The 19918-nt window shown below is 37.3% G+C and overlaps 1 protein-coding gene across 1 annotated transcript in view; it reads left to right on the top strand.

The window, feature by feature from the left end:
* The window catches only part of LOC142232372 (ATP-binding cassette sub-family B member 10, mitochondrial), a 115537-nt gene extending 95980 nt beyond the window's left edge, over positions 1 to 19557 (top strand). The window contains exon 7 of the mRNA XM_075303158.1: positions 18728 to 19557. Within this exon, the coding sequence (XP_075159273.1) occupies positions 18728 to 18997 (270 nt within the window). The 3' untranslated portion in view covers positions 18998 to 19557. The remainder of the gene's footprint in view (positions 1 to 18727) is intronic.
* Positions 19558 to 19918: the final 361 nt, after the last annotated feature.

Below are 19918 nucleotides of genomic sequence, written 5' to 3'. Positions count from 1 at the left end.
CAGCTCCAGTTTGCTCAATTCCGACACCAATTGTTACGTTTTTATATTTAGGCGTTTTTAATTACCCGTCAATTAAAATACTGTTCGTTTCAAAAACGTTAATCTACAATTTATTTACTATGACTTTACACTAATTCACTTTACAATTCGTTCACACTGATGTTATTCGTTTGACGCTTTAATTAAGACTGACTCGTTAGCAGCATGCGAGCGGTTTTATATATGACAGTTTGGCAATGCGAGAATATTCTGGCAGCACTACAATATTCTGGCAACGCCAGAACATTCTTTGACATCGCTAGAAGAATGTACGACCATTAAGTATTCATCTGGAGGCTGCCAAACATATATACACCCACATAGATATATGCTCGCATTACTACAACAACAATAACAATGACAATAGACAATGAGATGAACATTTCGATATGAAAATAAGCAAACAAAAGTACCAGAAAATGAATAGATGATTCCAACAAGTGATAACGAATTTTATCGATACAATTTGAAATTTTAAATTAACGGAAACTAATTTAAATAAACTTAAATCTACCATTATCAAATTCGTAACAATATGAAGAAACGAAGCTGAGTAAGCGAAAAATTAATTAATGCAAAATTTGCATTCGTATTTTAAAGACATGAAATCTTTGACCTCACTACAATATTTTTTCACTGTACATTGACCCTAGCCTTCTTTCATGAAAAGATACCCATTTTTACGTTGAATCACTTAACTATAAGGACAAAACCATTTTATCGGCTTTTGGACAATGAAAACAGTTTATAACATATAAGAGAAATTCACAAATGCTATTATAACCAAAATTCGCGTTCGTATTTTAAAGACATCTTTGGCCTCATGACAATATTTTTTCAGTGTACAAAGCAATTCACATCTACTATTTTAATTTAGTAATATCATAATAACTTTAGAATACGTATTAAATATAATAACATAAAAAGGATAAACGAGTCAAATGCTATTATTCCTAATATTCCTAATAATTTACTGACAGTTTATATAAGGAATTTGTATGGTAATAGTAGATTTAAAGTTTACGATAACTTTTATGAATACGAGGAAAAAACTTTACAACAATGTGTATTTGCTGCAAAAATGCCCGCATAATGGCTGGAATAATTATTAAGGCTTCAATTGAGCTTTGAAATATGCGGAAAACCTTATTCTGGCAGCAAGACTTAGATAAAAACGAAGTTTTATCCATATTTCAATAGGAACATGTCGAAAATAAAAAAGCCAAAAATAGCTAAAAGGGCCATGAAAAAAAGCCAGAAAAAAAGCTAAAAGCTAAATGCATTTTTTTCCCGCTAAACGTCTTCAAAAAAAGCCAAATCTAGCGGGAAAAGAACTAAATTGGCAACGCTGACAATAACAATGACAATAGACAATGAGATGAAATGAGAATGCAAAATAACAAAGCAAAGGGGTTGTTATACTATGAGAGAGTAAGAATTAACATTCGATATGAAAATAAACAAACAAAAGATCATAAAAGAAATTTAGGAAAGTACCAGAAAATGAATGATGATTCCAACAAGTGATAACGAAATTTTATCGTTACAATTTGAAATTTGAAATTAACGGAAACTAATTTAAATAAACTTAAATCTATAATGATCAAATTCGTAACACTGCCTCCCGCTTAAGCCTGTTTGTCCCGAACAGTCACAGAACCTGTTCCGTAAGGAGCCAATCGTTCCAGATTTACAACTTTCATCTTTGATGTAGGGCTGTCGTCCTTCTGAATCCGGTATACAACATCATTGATCTTCTTGATGACTTTGTATGGGCCTTCCCACTGTGTTTGCAGTTTAGGACACAATCCTTTCTTTCGTTGCGGGTTAAATAGCAGAACTAATTCTTCTTCTTGGAAGCCCTCAGTATTTACAGCACGATCGTATCTCGCCTTCATTCTGTTGCTGACCATCCGAAAGTGTTTGGGATCCGAAAGTGTTTGGGATGTCGTTTCTGTTTTCTTCCATGGCGAGCTCATTAGGTTTAGCGCCGAATATCAGATCTCCAGGCAACTTCAACTCAGTTCCGAATAGAACATTGGCCGGTGTTCGAGAGGTGGAATCATGAATGACAGATCTATAGGATAGCAAAAACTTTGGTATATGCTCGTCCCAGTCCCTCTGGCCGTTGTCCACCACTTTTCGAAGATGTTCCTCCAGAGTGCGATTAAACCTCTCCACCATGCCATTGGATTGTGGATGTAATGGCGTAGTCCTCGTTTTCTTGATACCAAGGGATTCACACATCTCTTTGAATATGGCCGATTCAAAATTTCTTCCCTGGTCTGAGTGAATCTCGGACGGCACACCGTAGCGACATATCCAGTTTATGTTGACCACATCCACAATCGTTTTTGCATCTTGGTTTGGAATTGCATACACCTCCGGCCATTTGCTGAAGTAATCCATGACCACAAGGACATAACGGTTTCCAGAATCACTTACTGGGAAAGGATCTGCCACGTCCATTGCTATTCTTTCAAACGGGGCTCCTGGTCTATACTCTTGCATAGGACCTCGACTTTTCCTTGTTGGACCTTTCGCCTTCATGCACTTCTCGCAATTGGCTACCCATTCAGCAATTGATTTCTGGCATCCAACCCAGTAGAATCGGTGCTTCACTTTCTCGGCTGTTTTGGTTATTCCCAGATGACCTCCACTGGGACCATTATGGAACTCCGCCAAAACGTCTCTTATTTGGGAATCCGGTACGATGATCAAATTTCGGCTGCTCTTGCCATCTTCGCTTTCCCATTTACGTTGCAGGGATCCATTGACTAGAACTAAACTATCCCATTGAGCCCAGTATGATTTCATAAGTGGACTTTCGGCTGCGATGTCTTTCCTTCTGGGCTTCTTGTTCTCTTCCTTTACCGAAAAAATTTTGTTCAAAATGGGATCTTTACGCTGTTCTGTTGGCCAGTCCACTCCAGATTCGATGTGTAACAGCCGAATATCAACAATCTCCTCCTTATGTTCAGCTTTCGAGCAGTGCTTGCATTCTATACTGCAAGGTCGACGTGACAAAGCGTCAGCGTTACCGTGTGTTCCACCTTTTCTATGCTCGATACTGAAATCATAGCTTTGGAGCCTCTCGATCCAACGTGCCAGTTGAGCTTCCGGATTCTTGAATTGGAGCAACCATCGTAGAGCTGAGTGATCAGTCCTGAGCAAGAAGTGTTGTCCATACAAATATTTATGATAATGTTTTACACTCTCTATGATGGCTAGCAGCTCTCGTCTCGTTACAGTAGTTCTTTTTGGGCTTAGGTTAGGTTAGGTTAGGTTAAAGTGCTAGCCCGATTGAATTTCAGGCTCACTTAGACTATTCAGTCCATTGTGATACCACATTTAACTAAAAGTACCTATTATATATGGGCACTTCTAGTCTTAACCACTGAACCTTCTCTATTATTTACTTTTGTGGAACCAACCAGATTGCTCCAAAAACATTAACAAACTGCTTAAGTTAACGTTTTCCAGGTCAGCCAGTAATCTAAAGCTATATGCTCCTAAAATTCGCTTACGCCTTACACAAAAAGCAGGACACTCACACAAGAGGTGTTTAATTGATTCCTTTTCCTCCACATCATGACAGCTTATACAATAGTCATTATACTTCGCACCTATAGTTTTTGCAAATTCGCCTATCAGGCAGCGACCCGTTATAGCAGATATCAGGAGTGCTATCTGACGCCTTGAGAACACTAGCATATCTAGTGTGCGGTTTAAGTTTAAATGGGGCCATATGTGCTTGGTGTCAACCCTTACAACCCTTGCAATTTTCCCATCGAATATTGGCCATCATAACAGCCTTCTCACGCAGTAAGAGCTTGCAGGTGGCCAGAGGCATACCAACAGATTCCAGTTCCCCTGGAACATGTAAGGTAGTTCCTAGCCTTGCTAACACATCTGCTTCGCAGTTCCCCGATATGTTCCTATGGCGAGGCACCCATATTAGGTGAATATTGTACTGCTCAGCCATCTCGTTGAGAGATTTGCGGCAGTCTATGACCGTTTTCGAGTTAAGGAACACAGAGTCCTAGGATTTTATTGCAGGTTGACTGTCTGAGTATATATTAATGCCAATATTTGTTGGAACATTACTTCTCAGCCAATTCACCACCTCTCTTATTGCCAATATTTCAGCCTGAAAAACACTACAGTGATTAGGTAATCTTTTCGCTATTCGAATTTCCAGATCTTTAGAATATACTCCGAACCCCACTTGTCCATTCAATTTGGAGCCATCAGTATAGAAATCTATATATCTTTTATTCCCCGGGGTCTGTGTACACCACGCCTCACTGTTGGGAATTAGAGTTTCAAACTTTTTGTCGAAAAGTGGTTTTGCCAGGGTATAATCCACTACGTTAGGCACATCTGGCATTATTTTGAGGACCGAACTATGACCGTACATTTTTTCCGACCACAGCGATAGCTCGCGCAAACGCACAGCCGTTGTTGCAGCTGACTGTTTGGCCAAAATGTCTAAAGGCAATAGATGTAGCATGACATTAAGGGAGTCTGTTCCTGTATTACTAAATGCGCCTGAGATACATAAGCTCGCCATACGCTGAACTTTATCTAAACAAGTCGGTTTCTGAAGTGCCGGCCACCAGACTACAACACCATATAGCATTATAGGTCTAACCACTGCCGTGTATAGCCAATGCACAATTTTTGGTCTTAGTCCCCACTTTTTCCCTATTGCCTTTTTGCACGAGTACAAAGCTACCGTGGCTTTTCTCACCCTCTCTTCAATATTAAGCCTAAAATTCAGCTTCCTGTCCAAAATAACGCCAAGGTATTTTGCACACTCACCAAAGGGAATTTCAGTACCCCCTAAGGAAATGGTCCTAACCGTGGGAGTTTTGCGATCTTTGCTGTACATGACTAGTTCTGTCTTTGCTGGATTTACACCAAGACCATTATCTTTCGCCCATTTCTCAGTCATCCGGAGAGCTCTCTGTATAATATCTCTGATTGTGGATGGGAATTTTCCCCTGACTGCTAGCGCCACATCATCTGCGTATGTCACCACTTTTATCCTTTCTTTTTCTAGGGAAACCAGAAGGTTGTTTATAGCAACATTCCAAAGAAGAGGTGATAGAACTCCTTCTTGGGGAGTGCCTCTGTTCACATACCTTTGTATGTTTGCTTGCCCTAGTGTCTCTTTATTAGAAGTTCGTCTAACAGCCTAAGTATACCTGGATAAACATTCAGAGTTGTCAGTCCATTTAATATCGAGCTCGGATGGACATTATTGAACGCCCCTTCGATGTCTAGAAACGCCACGATTGTGTATTCTTTGACAGATAGTGAGCTTTCAATAAAGCTGACCAGTTCATGCAATGCGGTCTCAGTAGACCTGCCCTTCGAGTATGCATGCTGTCGTTTCGAGAGCAAACTTGAATCCACGCTAGTTCTAAGGTACATGTCTATCATCCTCTCCAGGGTCTTAAGTAGGAATGAGGATAAGCTGATTGGTCGGAAATCCTTCGCACTCGAGTGAGAGGCTTTTCCTGCTTTAGGTATGAAGACGACTTTTGTTTCCCTCCACTTTTCTGGAATATATGCTAAGTTTACACATCGTTTATATATCACCGTCAACCAGGGTATAATTCTTTCAGCCACTGCCTGTAACTTCGCCGGAGTAATTCCATCAGGTCCGGGGGATTTGAATGGTCCAAAGCTATTTAAAGCCCATTTTATTCTAGATTCCGACACAATTCCCTCGATAGGAAATGATCGCTGAGCCTCTGTTACACCGCCGGAACATGGTTCAACCGTCTGATTTCCAGGGAAGTGTGTGTCCAAAAGTACCTCCAACGTCTCCTCACTGGACGTTGACCAATTTCCCTCCGATGTTTTAATGAAACCTGGAGCGGTGTTAGTGGATGCTAGTACCTTCCGTAGTCTGGAAGCCTCTGACGTATTCTGAATACTGCTACAGTAATCATCCCAAGAGTTTTGTTGAGACCTTTTCAGTTCTCGTTTATATTCTCTCAGATTCATCTTGTAAGTGTCCCAATCCACCGGAGCTCTTGTGGACTTTGCTTTGTTAAAGAGCTTCCTGCAGGATTTCCTCATATTACTTAACTCCGTAGTCCACCATGGCGGCCGATTTTTTCCCCTTGGCTTTCCTCTAGGGCAAGCAGCTTTCAGTGAAATGTTGAAGGCCTTAGTAATCCGCTCCACTGCGTGTTCGATATCTTGCACAGTGCTCATATTTGTCTCCGGCATTTCCGGTATCATCAAATTGAACGATTCCCTATACCTATTCCAATCAGCTTTCCTAACATTTGGCGGAAATATGGTCTTTGAAGTACGAACAGCCAATCTGAAACTGATGTAGCGATGATCTGAGAAGCTATGTTCCCTCAAAACTTGCCACTCAGATATCTTATCATTCAGTTCCGGAGAGGTCAACGTTACGTCCAAAACCTCTTGTCTGTTCCTGGTGACGAAGGTTGGTACATCTCCCTTATCGCAAAATAAACTCTATTAGCGACTCTCCCCTTGCATTAGTATCACTACTTCCCCAAATACTATGATGTGCATTTGCATCGCATCCCATAATGAGTTTTTTCTTTGTTTTTAGTGACTCCTCAACTAAGGTCTTAACGGCACAGGGTGGCATCTCCCTATCATGTCCCATGTAGACCGAAGATACCCAATATTTGCATGTGGATATCTCTAGACTGGCTACGACAGTGTCTGCATTGCTCAATGAAGGAAGCAGAAGCAAGTTTAGTTCGTTTTTAGCAATTATACATTCTCGATTTATATCGTTACCGGTATTATGCAAAAGTTTGAAACCCGGAGTGCTTAATTCACAGATCTTGTTCTTATATATGTATGGTTCTTGAATAAGAACTATATCTATGTCTCCTTTCATCAGGAGAACTTTTAAGGCAGCACAAGCGGCCTTACAATGATGAAGATTTATCTGGAGGAACCGTAGAACCATCCAAATTTTCAACCACCGTCACATTAGCCGCTTCAATTGAGTCATCAAGGGCTTCGTCTTCACAGATCTCGGTGACTCTCGCAACAATCCGCGGTTCAGCTTTGGTGTGGTTGGAGCCTGTAGAAACTTCCCGCATATGATTTTCGCCATAGTCTGCAGGTTTTATGTCTCCTTCGGCTTCGCTAGGAAAATTTTTCACTGCTGACTCTACCGGAGGCTTGTCCGTTTCGGTATCCTTTGGCTAATCGCTTTTGTATACCTTCATATGGATATCATGAAAGCCATAACTTACGCGTCCTTGGGTCTGGGCTAGATGTGGCAGCGACTCTATGTTTAATATAAACACCGCATGTCGTCTTGGTCCATCCACCTCATCCAAACGACCAACCTTCCTTCCAATCGGCGGTTGGAAGATCTGGGTTACATTCTTTTAGTCTCTCTAGTATTGACTCAGGATCAGGAGTGTTTGCCGGTATCCATGGTTTAGCCAGTATGTCTTTTTTATCGACTAACTCCAAAGCGGCTCCTTCCCAAACTTCACCAATTAGCATCAATGCAGCTTTAAAGCAATCCATAGACCTCTGGTCTGCAAAAGCTATTAACTTATATCGTCCTTGATACCATCCAGCATCTTGCCGTCAAGGACTTGGTCCGGGAAACTTTTTTCGCACCTCTGAGTAGACACCAGACATCGCGTTCACAATTTCCCCCCATTTTTGCCTTGGAATCATACCGTCCAATGCTCCTTTATTAATAATAGCCATCACAAGGCTGCCTTTTGCAACTGAGGCAAACGATCTTTGATCCCGTTTAGAGGATGGCAGCTCATCCGGTGGTCTTTCCCTTTTTCCAGCTTCAAGAATTCCTTGAGCCCATTTTAAGGAATCGCTTTGCTTAGCCGACAACGTGCTTGGGTCGACTGATCCTAATTTCTTTAGGATAAACAAAGCATTTCTTCGTTCCTTGAATCTCTTTCGAGAGGGATTGCCTCCTTTTGATGTCGTCACCTTAGAAAAGGTTCGACTTGCCAAAGTGTCACCGCCAGTCGACCCGTCTACAGGTCGACTAATTGGGCCTGACTCTTGGTCGCTGCCCAAATGTATAACTTCAGTCGTTACCCGTCAACTGGGCCCTGAAGTTAGCAACCCAGTGGATGACTTTGAATTTCGCTGCATGGTGGTTTATTATTTCCACCACACGTGAAATTCGCAATAAGTACTTATTACGATGAAATACTCCGCTATTAGAAAACACGTCCGTTCAGTTCGACGGTTGAATAAAGTGTTCTTTTCGGGCTTGGACAACGTTCGGCTGAAATATCCGATGACCTTCTTCTTGCCGTCTATCTGTTGAGATAGCACACCTCCAATACCATGCGCGCTAGCATCTGTATCCAAAACAAATTTTTTGCCCGGAATATGATACGCTAGAAAAGGAGCTGAAAAGTTCTTTTAAATGTTGGAATGAATCCTCCTGTTCGTCGCTCCACTGGAACTTCTGACCTTTTTGCCACAATTTATGTAGACTAGCGGCGATGCTGGCGAAGTTTGGGACGAATCGTCGATAATATGTACATAACCCAAGGAAACTTCTTAATTCGTGGAGATTTCGGGGCCGTGACCAATCTCTGACAGCTTGGATTTTTGTCTTCATCGGTGGATATGCCCTCTGCAGTCACATGATGACCCAGGTATTTAACTTCCCGCGGGAAAAGGGAGCATTTCGTTGCGTTAAGGCGTAGATCAGCGGCTGACAATTGCTGGATAACGTCGTTCAAGTTCTTAAGGCGCTCGTCAAATGTTTTGCCCATCACTATGATGTCATCCAAGTATATCAAGCACGATTTCCAGTGCAACCCCTTCAGTACACGCTCCATCAATCTTTCGAAGGTAGCCGGAGCGTTGCAGAGCCCTTCTAGATGTTTTCTCACTGATCCATGTGTCTTTGATGAGTTGCATTCCAAATTGACTATTGCTTCGGCTGGTGTACATTTGTCAATGTTAGAAAATTTTACAATTTGATTGTCTGACAAGTTCAAGACACGAACTGGTATTAGTCTCTCTTCATTCGTTGTTACCAGGGCGTTTGCTATCAAGATGTTGTTGCTTTTGTTTTCTGCTGGTTCAACAACCCACAATTGACTGACTTCACAATCTCCATTCATAGAAACCCATATAATTGCTTCGGCATTCGGTGGTATAGACTCTGACTGGCTCGTTGTCAAACGTCTGACAGGTGTATTCTCGTCGTATCCCACGTTTACCGTTATTTCGGCATCGCACCATGTCATTACACGACGCTTCATATCCAGATTGAGACCAAAAGCAATCATGAAATCCTCTCCAATTATAACTTCGTCTATTATATCGGCCACAATGAAATCATAAGTAACGGATTTGTTAGTAATAGTTAATTTTACGGCGACGGGTTCCCCTGTAGCCGTGCGTAGCTTGACTCCAATCAGTGGTGTAACTTTTCCTTTTACTAAATCAGATCTAATGATAGACTTTGATGCACCAGTATCCAACGTCAAAGTACGCTTGTCGCCATTAATAACACCCGCAATAGTTAAATTGTTATTTTTCTGTTGAACTATTGCTATGGATATGTTGGGGCCATCGTCTGTGGGAGCCAGCGCTTGCCCCGCTGAACTAACTCGATTTAGTTTAAAGGTGACTCACTTGACTGTGGGGTCACCTTCTTATGGCTATTGTTTAATGGATGTAAATCTTGACCGTTTGCGTCGTGCTTTACATTCTCGAGCTAGATGTCCCGGTTTATCACAGTTATAGCATTTGATCCCGGATTTATTTGCCTCTTGCTTCATTTCTTGCATTGCCTGCTTCATGGCCTCTTTCATCGACTCAATAACGGACTTTGATTCGTCACACTCTGCCTCTACTTTACGTACCTTGTGAATTTGAGCCGGCGCTAGCAATCTCGCAGTCTCCTGTGCAAGTGCGAATGTTACTGTTTCAGCGAATGTAGCCTTTTGTGACGCCTATGTTGAACATTTTATATCTGGGTCTCGAATTACATTGACGAAGGTCTCAATCTTGATGCGATCCACAAGAGGATGACTCTCACCTGGGTATGTCAAAAGCACTAGCTGCTCAACTTCTGTTGCGAAATCTTGTAGTGTTTCATTCGATTTCTGGATTCTTCCTCCCAATTCCATTCTGAAGATGTCCTGCTTGTGCTCTCCACCATACTTACGTTGAAGTGCCGCTATTACTTCATTATAGTTATTTCTAGAAGCAGCGGGAATGCTTTGTATCACACCAGCAGCATTGCCCTTTAATGCCAATAGAAGTTCAATTGCTTTATCATCGTCATTCCACAAATTTCTACAACCAACCATTTCGAATTGGAATTTCAAGACATCAAATGACGTTAAGCCATCGAAAACAGGAGTTTTGATTTTTGAGCCCTCGATGACGCGCACTGGACCACCTTAAATTTCCAGTTCTGATATTTTTTTCTCGATGTGTAGAAACTTCTTATCATGAACCATAATTTTCTCATCCACAGAAAGAACTTTCTTATCCAATTCCACAATTTGATTTTCTATTTGGTCCACACGTTTCTCCATGCCTTCACAAATTTGTTGTAGTTTTTCATTGAGAATTCTAGAATTTTCGTCGAATTTTTCTTCCAATTTTCTAGAACTTGCTTCCATTTGTAGGGCATTTTCTTTCCGCAAATTTATAAAATTTTCTTCCATTTTTCTAGAATTTGCTTCCATTTGTAGGGCATTTTCTTTCAGCAATTTTCTAGAATTTTTTTCCATTGTTCTAGAATTCTCATCCATGATTTTTCTAGAGTTTTCTTCCATCATTTTGCTCAAAACATTGAGCATTGATGTGTAATCCACAACACTCGAAGCCACAGACGGTATTGACGAGTATTGATTCATCAACGTCTTTCTTATAATCAAACTCATGCATCGCAATGTCCATATTACGCTGTTCAAGCTCTTCCAGTAGACGCTTTTGAAGCTGGGCCTTATTGCCTGTTGTCGGCAGCTCCAGTTTGCTCAATTCCGACACCAATTGTTACGTTTTTATATTTAGGCGTTTTTAATTACCCGTCAATTAAAATACTGTTCGTTTCAAAAACGTTAATCTACAATTTATTTACTATGACTTTACACTAATTCACTTTACAATTCGTTCACACTGATGTTATTCGTTTGACGCTTTAATTAAGACTGACTCGTTAGCAGCATGCGAGCGGTTTTATATATGACAGTTTGGCAATGCGAGAATATTCTGGCAGCACTACAATATTCTGGCAACGCCAGAACATTCTTTGACATCGCTAGAAGAATGTACGACCATTAAGTATTCATCTGGAGGCTGCCAAACATATATACACCCACATAGATATATGCTCGCATTACTACAACAACAATAACAATGACAATAGACAATGAGATGAACATTTCGATATGAAAATAAGCAAACAAAAGTACCAGAAAATGAATAGATGATTCCAACAAGTGATAACGAATTTTATCGATACAATTTGAAATTTTAAATTAACGGAAACTAATTTAAATAAACTTAAATCTACAATTATCAAATTCGTAACAATATGAAGAAACGAAGCTGAGTAAGCGAAAAATTAATTAATGCAAAATTTGCATTCGTATTTTAAATACATGAAATCTTTGACCTCACTACAATATTTTTTCACTGTACAAACCGGCATTGTGTACACTGTGAAATTGTGAAAAAATATTAGAAAATAACTTAATAGTTTCGTAACATTTCAAATCATCAAATCAATTACGTGTAATGTGCAAATTTTTAGTATGCAAAAGTGATGTGAGAAATTTTCATGTGACAAACCGGCATTGTGTACACTGTGAAATTGTGAAAAAATATTAAAAAATAACTTAATCGTTTACTAATATTTCAATTGGAAATCATCAAATCAATTACATGTATTGTGCAAATTTTTAGTGAATTTAAACAGCAGACATTTGTCTTTAAGGTAGTAAGTTGAACTGTGTAAATTATGGGGATCGTGCATTTGATGTTAACTTCACCACTCTGTCCATAGACCAAAATGTCTTTAGAGCGACGTGCGAACATCGGCCGGCGCACAAGAAATGCAAGCCAGCAACAAGTGTATTCACATAATTTAAGGGAAGAAAGACATAATATAATAATAGAAAATGCTCGATTGAGTCAACGCGTGAGTACACGAAGATCATTGGCATCATACAATCGCTTGGCATTCCAATATGATCCCATTGCGAACTACAGTGATGATGAAAATTTAGATATTGGAGAAAATTTAAATTATGGTCACTTGGAGCCAGACTGTAGTTTATTTTAACTCGCAGTTTGAAAATTTTTTACTTATCGTTAGTTCTTTATTCATCGCAAGTATATTTTTCATACATCTTGCTGAAAATTTGGAAAGAAAAATGAAAATAGTTAAAAATTAGCACAATGTAATAAAACATAATTTTTTAATTCTTCATTTCATTAGCTTACCATATTTCGGAACATTTTATATAATGTTGTAAGGATTTTAACTTTTCGTTTCTAAACGTATCTCACAAAATTTGCACCGAAACAGTTAGAGAAATAATAAAGTAAGCTACATTAAATTAAAAAAGAAAAAACTGTGTTGTTGTCTATGTGAAGGACATAAAAAACTAAATATTCTAATTAAAAGAAAGCCAAAATTTTAAAAGAAAACTTACCAATACTCTATTAAATAATATGCTAAAGGGAAATATAAAAATTTTTCCAAATTCATCTGGGATTATTCCGAAATTAAATATTTATTTTTCATTAAAGGAAAACATTAAAATCGTTACCAAAAATCTAATTAAAAATAATAATATGCATAAAAACTAAATTTAATATTTATTTTTTAAATTGAATAATATAAAATTAGATTTCTATAAAACAATTTTAATATACTTTCTTTTTCAGCGTTTTTTCTTAAATTTTGAATATTCTTTATGACTTTTATCTAAGCTTCCGATAATCATTTTGCCATCGTACTTCTCTTTGCAAAAAATCAAAAACTTTCAATTAAAAAGTTTAATAAGCAAACACTAATATATCTCAAGAAAAAATATTCCATACCTTTATTTTCCCTTGTTTCATACCTGCTAAAAAGACGCAACAGCACACTATGCAACCGACTCTACAACTGAATCATGTTCCTTTTAAGTCTTATACATTAGTAAAAACAACAAAGGAACAACAAACGATCCTAAATATACGGAGCTTGAATTTTTTTCCTGTTAACATTGAAAAAACATAACCATTACCAAAAGTTAAGTCTTAAAAACACAATAAAACATGGAGGGGAATCTTCACCCTTCTCCTCTTCCTCCACCACCACCTAACATAAGAAAAACAGAAGAAAAAATAATTAATCCGCATCTCAAGAAATTTAAAAGTGTCGAAACAGAAAACCAAAATGTACAAATGTACAAAAGTCAACAATCAACAATCAACCACAAAAATATCGGCTTAACTCTAGTTTAGCTATACCTCTCAGATTTCTTCCAAAACTTCATAGATGGTAGAACTCTAAGAGTAGATTACAACAACGTATTTTTTTGGGACCGATTTTTTTTACAAAACATCTCAAAACTCAAAAACTACTCGATATAAAGGTGCTAATTAAGTGATTCCATTTTGTAGCTAACATTTTTACCTATCCGTCGTAGATAAATTTAGGCGGATATCACCACTAAAACTGTAGATATTAACCGGTTTATATTCATATCCGGATTACAAAGAAAATTTAAAAATTTTTCAAAAAAAATTGCGCGATTTTTCGCCGGTGGCGCTTTTTATAGTCAAATCGTTGTTAAAACTGCTTCTTTCATTTAATTACTTCATAAAACCGAAGATTTTTGCCGATTTATATTCATATTAGGTTTGCAAAGAAAATGAAAATATTTTTCCAAAAAATCGCGCGATTTTATTCATTTGCATCAATAGCCAGGTTAAAAAAAAAAAACTTCCCGTCTTAGGCGCTTTTTACATATACATTCTTCTTACAACCGAATATATAAAGCGATGTATATACATATCCGTTAAAAAACAAGTTCGCCCGCGACGCTTTTTATATCGAAACCGGGTATATTAACAGATTTACATCCATATCAGGTTTAAAAAGATTTATTTTTTTCAAAAAATCGCGTGTTTTTGTTTTTGCAAAATGTGACTTTCCAAACAAACGATTCACTTCAACCATATTGCCATAACCGGTTTAAAATCACTTCTGTTTTATTCTAACCGAAAAACAACTTTTAAATAAAAATTAGTATAATGCAAAAGTCCACATTTCACGGATACAATTAAATTCATTGGCGCATGACTCCCGTTCTACATTTCCAACCGGTTACTTAGTACCTTCACATCGAACACTTTTTGATTCATAGCCACTTTTGTAAAAAAGCCCGGTTCGAAAATTCACATTTATTAACGTAGAACCTAGTCCGATAGCCGGAAAATTGGGCCATACCTCATTTGAAAGGTGATACCTTTACCATTTTAGTGATGTACATATAAAAGTAATCGGTTCAGTAGAACCGGTTTTATTAACGATTATTTACTTATACTTTAGGCTCGAATAACCGGTTATCCGGTTACGACCGCAAAACCGGTTACTTGTTATTTCGACATAAAATTTAATTCTCTATCGACCAAAAAAAAAACAAACAAAATTTTGAGTGGTATAGCTAAACTAGAGTTGCTCCACAAAATCATCCAAAAATACAATTGCTGATGACTATTACCACGACATTTTCAAACACAAAGTAGGTCCATATCCAGAAGATCATCCTGGTCCGTTCATCGTACTAGTGTCTTCAAAAATCCTCTTAGTTCCAGAGTAAAAAATCGGAACTACGCTTCTTTTTATAACTTGAAAAAATCAACATTATAGGAAATTTTATCTGTAAGTCAAAATATCTTCAGGCTTTCCTTTCAAAACTCAAATGAGGTTAGGTTAGGAGGCAGCCCCGATTTATCAGACTCACTTAGACTACTCAGTCCATTATGATACCACATTGGTGAACTTCTCTCTTATCACTAAGTGCTGCCCGATTCCATGTAAGCTCAACGGACTTGCTTTTTATAGCCGAGTCCGAACGGCGTTCCACATTGCAGTGAAACCACTTAGAGAAGCTTTGAAAACCTCACAAATGTCACCAGCATTACTGAGGTGGTATAATCCACCGTTAAAAAACTTTTTGGTGTTCGGTCGAAGCAGGAATCGAACCCACGAGCTTGTGTATGCAAGGCGGGCGTGTTAATCATTGCACCACGGTGGCTCCAAAAGTCAAATGAGGCGAATACCTTAATAAATAACCCACAACTTAAAACCACTGGTATAAATGCGTTTATTCCTGATCGGTTTATTGAAAGGTTATACGTTATAAAAAATGTTCCCACACCATACAAGGGTGAAATATCTTAAATGAAATAAATAAAATAATTATTGTTGTTTTTGATTTCAGCTTAAAACCATGCATTGACCAAACTATAAGTGTAGCTTAACCAACAGAGGAAAAGTATGCTTGTCAAATTTATATATAGACTATAGACTGCAAGATGGTTGGATGTACAGTTTTCGGAATGACCACATTCCTCATCAGCATCCTCTACTTGCAGCAAAACTGTCAACCAATTATCAGAATAAATTCGGGTAATACACTCAACCCAAAGTGAACTAAACTTGAACCTCCCGAAAAAAGGTTTTGATAGTCGGCTACTGCCTAAACAAATTTGCAAGCATGTTTCTTTTTCTTTTGGTTAAGCTACACTTGTAGTTTAGTCAATGCATGGTTTTAAGCTGAAATCAAAAACAACAATAATGATTGAAGAGTAAATCAAAAATAACAAACAAAACGAATAAATAAACAAAATGCTACATTCGTGGTAACCCCTCAAAAATACCCAACAACTGGTGGAATTCCAAAACAGAAAAACTTTTCAGAATCAGGCAAGCAGCACAAAAAACCTGTAACTTAACATAAATAAAAATGTGATAAATGCAAACAAACTTGAAACTGTTATAAACATTTCTGAAACGAAATAAAAATTGCGAAAAAAAACTCACTTTTCAAAACAAAATTGACAATTTGAACAAATATTCTAATTCAAAATCACTTTTCAAATGTGTACGAAGTTGCAGAGATTCCTCTTCGCCCTCAACATCATCAAAATGGTGTGCTGGAAATGATTAGTTTTTGGATGTGTTAAACAAGAAAACCACTTCCTAGCTGCAGGAATAGATGTTATTACTTATGAAATTATTTTACAACTAAGCCCCACTGTCAAAATTATCAATTATTTGAAGCACTAATTCATGGTATAGTAAGTCATTTGTTTTGAAAAAGTGTTTCCATAAACTCTTTCATTTCTTTAATGGCTTCCATTTTTTCATTGTATTGTCTTTCTCTTCCATCTTCCTTCAAATTGGCAATTTCTATTAATGCGTCCTGCACGGATGACTTTCTATGACTTTCTTTTGCTTGAATTCTCTTTCCACTCTTTTTTGACACATTTCTGGCTGCTTATTTGAATCTCAGGTTCGATGGAATCGTCTATTGCATTTATTAGCATTAACTCCTCCTCAAAATCTACTGTTTGTTTTTGCGAACCTGAGGTATTGTTATTTTCAACTGCCGATTTCTTACACCTCAATATGGTCTTATACCTTTCTTGGCATTGTTTTGCACTTTTATTTGGAATGTCTTCAGATATTTTGTACCACATCTCCTTTTTGTCTTTAAACCGTTTTAAAAGCATTCTTGTTTCACTTTCCGACCACACTAGATACAAGGATTAAAACAAATTACTTTTTTTAGGTTAGAGCGTTGGACTATAGACAAAGGACGGAGGCAAGGGACTGGTGTGGCATTTGAATATCCAAGTGGGGTATCAGTCAGACCGAAATGAAGGAATTCTGTAGCGAGAGTAAATGAAAGTCTATGCAATAGACTTATGTCTTCTCCTGCCACAAGTTGCAACAACCATTGTTTCTTCTCCTTGCCTCCATAATGTAATTTTATGAACTTTACCATTAACCTGTTTTTAACACATAGAACTTGTATCTTCATCATTGTCCATTATAAAACACTTGGAGGTTATCTTTTCTTTGAATATTCAATTCCAATAATAGTTGTTAAAAATAATCGAAATATTTCCTCATAATTTCTTTTGTTTACAAATCACTTGTTTTTTTTTTTTTAATTTATATCAGTGTTGCACATTTTTCTGTTCGTTTTCAAACGCAAACGGTGTGGTCTTTGCAGGAGGTTTCGGCAACACTGTGGTAACGCTATAAAATGTTGTACCATTTGTATGCAACACTTTTTTTCCCAAACAAAATCAGCATTAACCACATTCCACTTTGCTGAGAAAGATCTCTGTACTATGCATTAGTTCATCTCATTTGCCTGCAAAGTAGAGGTGTGCACGTGACACGAAATTGTCGTGACTCACGAAAATTTTCGTGATTCGTGCGTGAGTCACGCTCATGACAACAGCGTGAGTGTGTGTGAGCGTGAGTAACAAACCAAAATGTCGTGCGTCAGCGTGAGTCACGAAAATAATATCTTCGTGAGTGTGCGTGAGTAACTAATTACACTCATGAAAATATTCCTGCTCACCAACATAAAACTCTTAAGAGTTAAATTAAATTACAATTTTAGTGACACCTGGGATGTTAAGAGTTTAATAACACCCTCGATTTTAATAATGCTCACGTTTTCAGACACTTCGGTAAGGTAAATTAATCATAAAATTATTCGTGAGTCACGGTATTTTTCGTGAGTCACGACGTTTTCGTACATGAGTGTGCGTGAGTACAAATCTTTTTCTCGTGAGTGTGCGTGAGCGTGAGTCCTAGCAAAAAATATCGTGCGTGAGTGTAAGTGAGCGTGAGTAAACTATTGCTCACGTGCACACCTCTACTGAAAAGTACTCCAGTACTCGTAAAGGTATATCAGTCTAAGTACGATGAAACGTTTAATTTAAAATTAAGAAAAACTTCATGAAATATTACATTGAATTGTTACATTGACGAAAATGTCTATAATTTTAATTGCATATGAAATAGAAATATTACATTGAGAAACTTTCTACCAACTATTAACTATAGGAATTGCCAGTAAGAAATTGCTATCCGCTTTCAAGTAAAATTTTCGTAAAAAATAGCTTCTCATATAAAAACAAAAGTGCACCTATTATGTAGAAAGTTCTTTACATTTCACAAGTAGTTTTATAGTATGACAAATTTTATAGGTCATGAACTAAACGATTGCTACTTAAATTTGGTAAAATTTCTTTTATAATTGCGGATTTGGCAGCCAAAACAAAATGTCATACCACACATATCTTCTCTATAGTTTGAAACGAGTCTGTCATCATAAAGCTCAAGAACAAGTAAAAATTGGATTGACTTTTCGACTTTTTCAAAATTCGACCTTTTTTAAATTGTCGTATAGCTCACAATTAAAGTATTCGAAATTGAAATTTGAATTTGAAATTTCGGTATATTTAAAATCTTGATATTAATGTGTTTCACATAATTGCATTCTAAAATTAAAATTCTTCGTTCACTTGCTGAATAGCAAAGTGGAAGAAATTTAGTAGAGTATAAATGTGCCAGATTTATTTTATAACGTCAAACATCGTTTACAAAATATTTTTTATTATTTTTTAGAATCCAACTATTTTAATATTAGATGAAGCAACGAGTGCTTTAGATTCCGTATCCGAAGAGCTAGTACAAAATGCGCTGGAAGAATTGTCGAAAGGACGAACATGCTTAACTATAGCCCACCGGTTAAGTACCATCCGTAATGCAGATACAATAGCCGTACTGGACAATGGTAAAATAGCAGAACAAGGAACATACAATCAGCTCATTTCACAGGAGGGTGGAACTTTTAAGGAGTTAGTTAAGAAGCAAGCTTTTTTAATGAACACGTGACCATAAATACTATTACCCATGTTCCCAAATCCACTTCCAGGTGAATGTGAATCAATTCCACGATTTTCGTGTCCTACAATCCCCTTTCACCGGAATTGTCGTGAAATCAATTCAGTTGCAAAAGTCATGGTGAAAGTTGAATATGTCCAAGATGGGTGTATTTCCGGTTAAAAAAGTACTCGCGTAAAAAATTTGAAATGTTTTACATTTAATACATGAGTTTTATTAAAACTGCGTAATTTTTAATTAAAAAAATAATAAATTATAATAAGTCTATTGATTCCACTTATTTTGATTTCCGCCTTAGTGAATTTTTGGGTGATTTGTGCAACCCAGCTGGTTACAGAAAAGTTAAAAAAAGAACGTGGAATTAAGAACACCAAATTTTCACGTTCGTGGATTTGACGTGAATAGTGGAAGTGGAATTGAAGTGGATATCGGAACATGGGTGTATATGTACATAATGTAGTGTATTAGTTCATGGCATAGTTTTGATTACGTTAAACTTTTATATAGCATAGACAGATGAAAGGGAATAAAATGGCAAATAGCATATACAATGATTTTTTTTCTATATAAGACTGGGATGAATTGTATTTGGGATATGATGCAGCTACTAATCTAAAACGCACCAAAGGCAAATGTCGAGTGGCTTTAATTAATTTTAATTCAGGGAATGACGTAAAGACAGAACAAATTAATGTTTAGTAATACGAAATTTCTTTAATTAGAATCGCAAGTGACATACAAAAACCTGAGATAATTTGACTACCGAAGAAATTAATTCAGTGAATGTTGCGAGGTATAGGTAAAAATAATACTTTTTTAGCATTATTAATGTTTATTAATATGAACTTTCTTTAACATAATTAGAATCGAATTGATGGATACAGTGCCTGAAGTGTGACACGAAGCTGAATT

The sequence above is a fragment of the Haematobia irritans genome, chromosome 3 (genome assembly GCF_050003625.1).
Source record: "Haematobia irritans isolate KBUSLIRL chromosome 3, ASM5000362v1, whole genome shotgun sequence".
Taxonomy (NCBI): Eukaryota; Metazoa; Arthropoda; class Insecta; order Diptera; family Muscidae; genus Haematobia; species Haematobia irritans.
Note: the sequence above shows the minus strand (reverse complement) of the source record. Positions and strands in the feature narration are given on the sequence as shown.